General features: G+C 30.1%; 1 protein-coding gene across 1 annotated transcript; it reads right to left on the bottom strand.

The window, feature by feature from the left end:
* Positions 1–498: 498 nt before the first annotated feature.
* Positions 499–2866, bottom strand: LOC114167228 (cytochrome P450 81E8-like). The gene is made up of 3 exons (XM_028052247.1): positions 2299–2866; positions 1672–2038; positions 499–1293 (listed from the first exon to the last, which is right to left on the bottom strand). The coding sequence occupies exons 1-3, from the start codon at positions 2811–2813 to the stop codon at positions 685–687; spliced, it is 1491 nt and encodes a 496-aa protein (XP_027908048.1). The 5' UTR covers positions 2814–2866; the 3' UTR covers positions 499–684.
* Between the last annotated feature and the right edge of the window lie 7585 nt (positions 2867–10451).

Below are 10451 nucleotides of genomic sequence, written 5' to 3'. Positions count from 1 at the left end.
AAGCAGATTACAATTAAAAATAATATAAAAAAAATCACATTCAAATTATGGCATTTGAAGCATCGTATAACGCATCTGTACAGTGGAAATAATGGCATTTCTAGGTGTTATATTTCGCATGACAATTCTTTAAAAAAAAACAAATTAAGACGGTTTTCATTGCCATTATGTGCACACAAAATACGGCGGTTCAAACCGCCATTATTTTCGCAATGCATTTAATGGCGAGTGTTCCGGCGTTTCGTCCAAGATTGCCATATTATTCTTTGTGGCGACAGGATATATGGCGGTACACACACCCACCATACGCGTAAAATATGGTAGTCAAAACCACCATTTTATACCCCAAATAACCATCGTATTTAACAAAATTTTTTATAGTGCTACTGTAACAAGAAACTTTAAATTATTATAATCAAATGTTTATAAAAAAAACTATTATATTATATATTAAATAATATAAAGAAAATAAGAATTTAATGTAAAACTAGAACTTATAAGATATCACACTCAATGGAGTCACATTTAATTCAACGGCTTACAAAATTATTGCATAAAGCTTATTGCATACATATTTATTCTCCATAAATTACGATATGTTTATTCTTTAAACAACACCAAACAACATCATAAATTAGTACACATCCTGTTTATTCTTTAAACAACACCAAATAACCTCATAAATTAGTACACATCCTTAACCGTTGGTGATTGACGAAGTTGGCACATAGCTTCCAATGGATTTTTTCTTGATATGGTAATTCCATTTGCTTCAGACATGTCAATTTCTTCCTTACTAATTCGTTTCCACTCAAAACATTGAAGCAATAAAGCTATGGATAAGCCAACTGTACGTTGCGCCAAGTTTGATCCAGGGCAAGCCCTCCTTCCTAACCCGAATGAAAGTAATCTATTTACTTCACTTTCCTTTTCAAACCTTTCAGGCTTAAAGTGTGTTGGCTCACTCCACATTTTTGGATCCATATGAGCAGCCCATGCATTGACCAACACAATTGTGTCTTTTGGGAGATTATATTTTCCTACGGTGCAATCTTCTGAAGACAAATGTGGTGACCAAATTGGAGCCGCAGGATGCAGTCGAAGTGTCTCGTAAACAATGCATTGAATATAAGGGAGTTTTGACATGTCAGATTCCTCTACGAGACGATTTGATCCAACATGAGTGTTTATTTCCTTTGTTGCTTTCTTTATAACTTCTGGATGGTTCAATAAATTAGCCATTGTCCATTCTAAAGTCAGAGCTGATGTATCTGTTCCGGCAAGTAGCAAGCTCTATAAAATCCATAAAAAGAAGTGTCAATGCATGACAGAAAGCGAAAAAATCCTTCTTAGTTTCTTTGCAATTAATTACTAGATAATGACTCTCCCAAAAATGTTATTCTTTTTTTTTTTGAATCTAAACAAAATGGACAAAAATTTGTTACGTAAATAAATATACTTATTGTTGTTTTAATATTCATATTAGTTTTAAAGCTATAATTTAAATTACACTTTAGATTAATTTATGAAGATTGACATATATATTCCAACTTACATATTTCTATTTATTATTTGGATAACTATGACCATCATGAAAATTTTTATCATTTTCAAAAATGAATTAGTCATCTACACATGAGGAAAGTCATATTTAAAGAAATCATTAATTACCAGAGAAAGTCCTTTGATGATTTGATCAGTGTATTGTTCAGGTTGCGATCGTTGTTGAGCAAGGAGATGGTCTATCATAGTATTTCCATTGTTATTTCCATTACGACGCTCTTCGATGAGTTCTTGTAAGAATGCATCTGTTCTTTTACCAAATCCTTTTAGCTTCTTCTCCAAATTATCAAAATCAAACCATCTCACGAAAGGCAAGAAGTCTCCACGATTATTAACTCCCGCTAATATCACCAACTCTTTAATGATAATTTTGAATTCTTTTGCTTTCTCCACATCATTCACATCACAGTCGTCACCAAAGAGTCTCTTACCGGCTACGATTCTCGTCATAGTGTTAAATGACGTTTCCATAAACCTTAATTTAGAAATATTAATTAGATAAATGTTAATATAATAATAGAAGTAAGAGAAATGTGTAATTGAATAAACTAGTTTTGCTAATTATAAAAGATAGAGCATATTTTATTTGTTACTTCCCAACCTTGAGGAGAGGTAAATAATTATCTCTTATTTTGTCCATTTTTAGCCTTAGTCTTTGATTGTGTTTTTATGGAGCACCATTTAATAGTTTAGAAAGATGATATGGACGTATGTTTTGAAATGACAAAAACTCACATGTTTTTAAGATCCACTTTGGTAAATTGGTTGCGTGAGAGGTTAGCGAGCTTTTGCACCAGCCTCATGATCTCGTCTCTTCGGACTTCGTAGAAGGAGGTCAAACGGTTGTTTGAGACAACCTCGAGCGACAAGATGCGACGGAGGTGGCGCCAGTGGTCGCCGTAGGAAGAGTGAAGGATGGTGCTGTTATCGTAGCTGATGTATTTGCCAAAGAGAAAGTGAGGTCGGTTGGCCAAGACGATGTCGTTTTTGGTGAAGCATTCTTGCACCGCGGATTGTGAACAAACGACGACAACGAGTCGGGAACCGAACCAGAGAGAGAAGACTTGGCCGTATTTTTGTGACATTTGAGCGAATGTGCGGTGGTAAGGCTGTTTCAGTTGTAAGAGGTTTCCGATTATAGGGTAAGACATTGGTCCTGGAGGAAGGTTTCTGAATCTTCTTGTTTGGAACAAGAGCTTCAGGGAAAACAGAAAGAGCAGAATGAGCAAAGCCAAATACAACATAGCCATGCTTCAAGCTTTCCTTCTGCTACTGATTGATTCTTGGTTGTGATTTCTCATTCCCATGCATGTCAATTTATAATCGTAAGATGGACAAAAAAAATAAGTCAAGAAAAAATGGCGGAGCTGATGGTTGTTCAAAGTAGCTGGCAAAAAACAACTTCAAATTGAAATAGGGGATTTCGTAAATACGATTTTAATTAATTGATTTTATAATATAATCAAAAAGGTCCGCACCAAGCCATACCGCCAGTTGGCTTCAAATGGTGCATGCGTCTGTAATGAGACTTCACGTTACCTAACTATTTAATCTAGCCTGTGACAAAATAAATACGACTAATATTTTAACAGTTTTACTTTAAAATAATAATATATTTTAGTAGGTGCAACTATAATATGAAAAAATTAATATTGGTCCACGTGTGTTACATACATTAGGCCAACAATTAAATGATTTCAAAGAATTCAATATCTCAAAACTTTATTTTGTTTTAATTGTTCAAACCTTTGTAGTGAATTTTAATTTTAAAAACAGTATTTTCTCTCGATATTATCATTAGTTAATTAGTATAATACAAAATTATATATATATATATATATATATATATATATATATATGTTATATTTCTGAAATCTTCTTTTAAGAGAACCAACTGTTTGGTTCAATATGAAAAATAATGAATCCTAACAGGCTTTTGAACAAATTCAAAGTTCGATTGTGTGTATTTAGATGGATTTTCATCATGCTATACTTTTTCTTATAATTTTGAGGTCTTTTTTCTTTAAAAAGAAAAAAACCTTACATCCAATCTTCATTTCAATTGCACGTGCTTTCTTTTTTTACAAAATTCTATTATTAAAATATTTAAGTATTCAAACCAAATGGTCATAATAATTAAAAATTAAAATAATATGTATTGGTCCTTTCTTATAAAAACTATCACAATTTATCATTAAATAAGACACTATCTAGACTTAAATCCACAATAATATGTATTGGTCCAAATACACATAAGTCTTGTGTCTATCATGTAACCTTATAGTGTAATTAATGTCATGACCAACCTTAGTTCACTATAACCTAGCTAGAAATGTGTTTCTTGATACAAATCTTTTTATAGGAACCTCCTTCAACTCTAACTATCTAAATTTCATTATCTATATGATTCTTTGAGTTTAGTAGAGTTATGACTTCACAATCAGAACTTTCACTCAATACACACAACAAACAATATGTCAATTCTCTTTGAAATTTACCACAATTATGCAATTCATAAATAAACCAAAATTTTCAGTCGCAATCCTCTAATAATCAAGAAATAATCACATTCACCACTTGAATCTCATTCATACATAAGATAAAATAATTCAAACTAGTATTTTATTACTATCTACCTTGGTTCAACTCACCCTTACCCATTATTCAAAACTACATAACAAACTTCTTTTCCGCTCTGTAATTTCTCGCTCATCCACCTCATAATTCACCTAGCGATTGTGATATATGTTGTTCTTCATCTTAGACATGCCTAATGAATAATGTCTTCACCCAGTGAGACACCCTTGGAGGTATACTCGCTCAACGAAATCTTGGTTCACTCAATGATCCCAAGATACCTCGGGCTTCTAGAATTTTCCAAATAACTTGCCCATCAACCATTCGACTTGCCAACGACTTAGGTCTTGGAGCTTGTTTTATCAAGCTCGCCCCACGAGCTCTAACTTAGCCAATGAGTGGAAGGGTCTAGAGCTCTTTGTGATTTCATTTTTTTCTCTCGCTTAGTAGTGGTTTGACTTGTCTAATTACTCTACATAAAACCAAAAACTCCATAAGCGTATCAAATTGTAAATTTGGCTCATCTAATTATTTTTACATGTTTCTTGGTTCATAAAAAGCATAAATATAAGTTTAAAATGCATTAGATGGACTAAGTTGACCAATTTGAACCATCATAACAGTTAATCAATCCAATTTCATAGTTACAACACAAATGCAAACCAATTCAGCCAAAATCACAGACTCATGCACATCCCATATCTAAATTTAACTCAGTCATCGTACAATTAATGAGAAATGATCATGCAGGTCAATCAAAGTGTAAACAAATATAAAAATAACACTAGCTCCCCTTACCTTATGTACAAAATTTTGACTCAAGGTTGTTCCTAGAGCTCTAGTTCTCCTAAGATGCTTTAACTGCCTAAACAAACATCAGATCATAGAACTAAGCATATGATAACAATTACAATTAAAAAAAGATTCACTTCAAACTATTTTGAAACACACATCAAAGTATAGTGCGTGAGGTAGAATCCAAAGCAAAATTATAAATAAAAACAGTAATATTTTGAGTTAAATATGTTTTTGATCCCTTAGTTTTAAATGAAAATTAGAATTAGTCTCTCTTCAAAACGTTGGCCCAATTTAGTCTCTCAACTTTAAAATTGTCTGGATTTAGTCATTTTAATCAAATTTTGTTAAGGTTATTTAACGTTTCAAACATGTTTCATGATATCATTCGAGTTGTTTACACCATTTGACATATTTTCGCTTCAATGTTAGCTAAGACATGTGTTTTAAATGTCAAATAAACTTAACAAAAATATTTCTATTATGACTAAATCCACACAGTTTTAAAAATGAATGACTAAATTGGTCCAAAGTTTCGAAGAGAAACTAATTCTAATTTTCATTGAAAATTAAGGAACTAAAAATATATTTAACCCTAATATTTTTATATCTTTTAAAACAATAAAAAGTTAAAAAGGAAAGTATAGTGTGTGAGGTGCACCAGTGTAGAGAAAGGTTTTGGTCGCGGTTATTTTGACTATTTGGCTTCGGTTAAAGACCCGAGGCATATCTAGCCAAGTCAAAAAGGAATGAGCTTTCTGCCTCGGTTATGACCTGAGGCATATTTCTCCATTACTGCCTCGGCTATGGAGGGAACCGATGCATAATATGCATTAAAAATTAAAAAAAAAATCAAACGGTTGCCTCCCTAATGGGATTTCTCGTGTTCCTCTTAGCAGTTATTGCCTAAAGAACGTTGCAAACATTCGCACCTTTGAAGCCATAGATCTGCGATGCCAACCATCACGCTGCAACTCACGACTTTGAAGCCACAGATCTGCGACGCCAACCATCACGCTGCACCTCGCGACTCAACCAGAAAATGCAAACACCATCAGATTTGCACCTACATCGTGAAGCACATCAACCACCTTCACACAACCTGCAAAAAGAATGTCCAAAACACCATAATAGATTGCGCCTGAGACGAGAAACCACAGAACGAAGAATGACACACTAGAACGAAGAACGACGCATCTGCACCATTAGCATGCAAACGAACCAGAACCGCAAACCATCAAACCTCCATGTTCGTCACCTTCGAAAGAAAGTAAAACGAAAGAAAGTTTGTGTGATTGCATGTTGGATCTGAGATGTTGGTGTGAAAGAAAGTTTGGAACTTTAGAGAGGATTGGGCCAAAAACCTTGAGAGAAGAAGAAGAACTTGATGTAGAGAAAATGGGAAGAAGAACCTCGCGAGCAGAGAAGAAGACGAAGTGGTGATTTTTGTGATTTGGGTTTTGATTTTAACCTAACTCTTCTTCCTCGGTTTAATTAAAAATCGGGGCATAAAACCATTTTCTTCCCCGGCTCCTGGACAACTGAGGTATAATCCTTTTTGTTCAAAATGAAAAATTAAAAATAGCGGGAAAGTTGAAATTTTTGGGAGGACCTTTTGGCACCGGTTTTTTTTGAACCGAAGTCTATAACCCCTTTTGGCACCGATTTCTTTTGAACCGGAGCCTATAACCCCTTTTGGCCTCGGATTTTTCTTGAACCGAGGTATAAAAGTTGTCTGAAATTGCAAAAATATCACCGCGCCGTTATATGCTTCGGTTCCTTGCCAACCGAGGCCTATAAGACGAGGTAAAAATGCAATTCTGCACTAGTGGTGGAACCCAAAGTAAAATATTAAATAGAGTAAATATTATTATATCTTTTAGAATAATAAATAGTTAGAAAGGAAAATTAGGTACACGTCAAGCATGCATATAAAAAAATGAAATTGAATGCACAAGATCCCATCTACAGCTACCGGTAGTGTATATTGACTTCACATTGTGCAATTATATGAGTAGAACCTTGACTGAGATTTGGTTTTATAATGTTATTGTGCAGCTAAAGAAACAGTGTTTTCTTAATCATTTGGCTGTAGCTTTTGTAATATTTTTTTGAACTTGTAATTAAAAACTATAGCAGCAGAATTATTTAATTCACCTCCTATCATAGAAAAATGTAGGTAGGATTTTAGTAATAATCTTTGTTATCATTAATAATCTTAGTTATAATTAATAATAACATTTTAAAAGAAATGATGACGGATGAAATCTTTCAACTATTAATTTTATATTTAAAACGAAATAATAAAGAAAACCCCACATGGAATTTACAATTGGGGTGCGTTTGACCTTTCACTTTATTAGTTTACAACATGCATTTAGAACGTGGAGGTGTAAGATATAATATCCCTTGTGAAGACAAAACCAACTCAAAGAAGATTGGGCGCCTGATCCAGTCAAGTATTCTATGAATACATTTGGGAAAAGCATATTCTTTTACACTTCACTTACAAAAACGTTCTCCTGATTCCAAAAAAAATATAATTTAACGCAACTTTTCATTAAGAACATCCATTATACATCTATTTTCTTAATAAAATATTGTTATAATAAACTATTAATTATAATAAAATATTAGATGTTTTGGAATACTGATCATCTTTCTTTATTTTATTATGGTTACAATGTTTAAATAAAATCAACTTTCCCTGACCAAATTTTTATGCATCGTTTTCAGTTTTGTTTATAAATATAATGCATAATATATAAATATAAATTTTTAAAAGTAAATATATTTAGTTAATCAAATTTTTAAAAGTAAATATATAAATACTATCGAACATAATTTTAAAATAGGTCAATATAAAATAAACTTAAATCTTTAAGATTATAATCAGTGGCGGAGCCACGTTGGACAGGCGGGGGCCACGGCCCCCCCAACTTTTTTTTTTTTTTTTAAAGTTTTATATGTTTAAAATTTTTTAAATTATATATTTTTAAATATTTTAAATTATGTGTATCATTTTAAATTAGACAGTAATATATAAAAAATTAATAAAAAATAAATTAGATATTTTTTTATTTTTTTATGAAATACATAATTTAATTTTAATAAATAGTACAATATAAAATTAAATATAATAAAAAAAATTGTTAAGATAATTTTTATCTTTTTTTATATTGTTTTTTGTGTTTTTTCACGTTTTGTATTTGTTTCTTACTCTTATCTGATTTCTTTTGTTATTGAAAAAAAAAAAGTTAAACAGAAACGTCATTACTTTTGTCTTCATCTTTTTCATATCTTCTCTTATTCTTAAAGGAAAAAAAATTTCTCTTGTTTCACTTGGTAGTGCAACACTTGTTTAATATTTAGTCCTATTTTTTTTTTTATCTCATTACCCTTTTGTATATTCATTTTTTTATGAAAAGAGAAAAGCAAATAATGTATTATGTGATTTTTTATAGAGGATTTTTAAGTGTAACTTGATTATCATAGTTATTTGTAGTAATTATGTCTCTCAATTTTTGATTAAATTATAATAAATTATTTTTTTAGTCTTAAACTTGTTTTATAGACAGGTATATTGATAAAAAAATTAAAGAATAAATTTATTTTTTAAAATTGATAAAAAAGAAGTGAAGATGAGAACAAAAACTTGTGATAACTTTTGAATCGATATGTGCATATTAGTAAAATGGAAAATCAATATTTTGCAGATAATATGGTTATTTACATTGAAAAGAAAAGCTAAAAAATATAGTTATGATTCAATTATTTAATAAGTTCAAGAATATGAAAAAACGAATAACAATATTATTTAGATATATGTATTTTCTATTATAATTATAGCTATATTAAATTATGTATTACTTTTTCCTGAATTAATGACAAAAATCTTCAATATATAAATTGAGTATATTATTTTGGCTCCCCATAAATTTTTGCCAAGATCCGCCACTGATTATAATGAATGATTACTAAAATTTAAATTAAATATTTTCAGTATTAGGATCGTTATAATCTATGTTATAATCTATATGTATATGGTTTGAATATATCTTGATGGTATGGATGAAATCTTTTGTGCTCTAGCTTACCCTACTTTCATTGTTGTGTGTTCTTCTGTGTGGTACTCTCTTTTGCGATGATCATCCACTTGTTGGTGTGAGCAGATGCGAGGAACACCCATGGGCAACAGGGAGGTGGTGATTCCGCTGCATAGTCCGCGTGGACTGGTTTCTAATTTCTTTATGAGTTTCTTTAGGGCTATGGCCCATGTATTTGTTCGTCCTTAGATTTATATACTTTGGTTAAACTCTGTATCAAGTTTTTTTTTTTTTTGCATCGTGGTGTATCTTAGGTTGTAAGGAGTTGAGTTTCAAACTCTCGGACTGCGCTAGTATGTTATATTTATGTGACGTTACCTTTAATTTCGCTTATTAAATTAAATGGTGTGTTATAGAGAACATTATTAAAATATTTATATTTATTTTATATCGACCTATTTTCAAATTATTTTGGATAGTATTTATATATTTACTTTTAAAATTTTTATTATCTAACTATATTTACTTTTAAAATTTTATATTTACATTTTATTATATTCTATTTATAAAATAAAAACTGAAAACGGTGCATAAAAATTTGGTCTCGGAAGTTTATTGTATTCCAACATATTTGTAGCCATAATAAAATAAAGAAAATTATCAATATTAAAAAAAGTTAATATTTTATTATAGATAATTTATTATGATTAGTAATTTATTAGGCAAGCAGTTGTATAATGGATGTTATTAATGAGAAGTGGCGTTAAATTATAATCTTTTTGGAATAAAATCACATTGCAGGAGAACCTTTTTGTAAGTCAACAGTAAAAAAAGTATATTATTTTCCAAATGTAGATAGAGTACTTTCTTGGATCAGGCGCAAAATCTTCAGAGGTAAGGGAATCTTATATCTTAATGCATGTTGGAAATTTCATGGAGATTTGTTTTATTATCTCATTTTAAAATATGGAATTAAAAAATAAAAATAATTCTTATATAAATTAAAAATTAATTTTTATTTAATTTTATTTATAAAAAAATTTATCACAATTAAAAAATATGTATTTTAGCTTCTACATAGATTAGAACTAAAAAAAGTTAATCTATAATGTTTTGAGAATCTTCTAACTTCTTCATCATTCAAAATAACTGAGATGATTTCATTAATCTTAATTTTTTAAAAATATTATTATTAATTATGATAAAAATTATTGTATTAGTTTTATTACTTTTATCTTTCCTCTATAATATTAATTTACACTATATTTTAAACAATTAATATTTTCTTGTATTAGTTTTAGTTTTTATATTTTATAACTGTTGTTGATATTCGTGATGTGAGTGTTATTATCATTTACTTTATAATTGTTTGAAGCATATAATATTTATTTGACAATTTATATTTTAAAAGTGTGTATGGTATTTTAAATTTTAGACTTAATCGCTCTTTATCTAAATTTTAGTTGAAAA

The sequence above is a fragment of the Vigna unguiculata genome, chromosome 10, assembly GCF_004118075.2.
Source record: "Vigna unguiculata cultivar IT97K-499-35 chromosome 10, ASM411807v1, whole genome shotgun sequence".
NCBI classification, from domain to species: Eukaryota; Viridiplantae; Streptophyta; class Magnoliopsida; order Fabales; family Fabaceae; genus Vigna; species Vigna unguiculata.
This window is presented reverse-complemented; position numbering and strand designations above follow the sequence as displayed.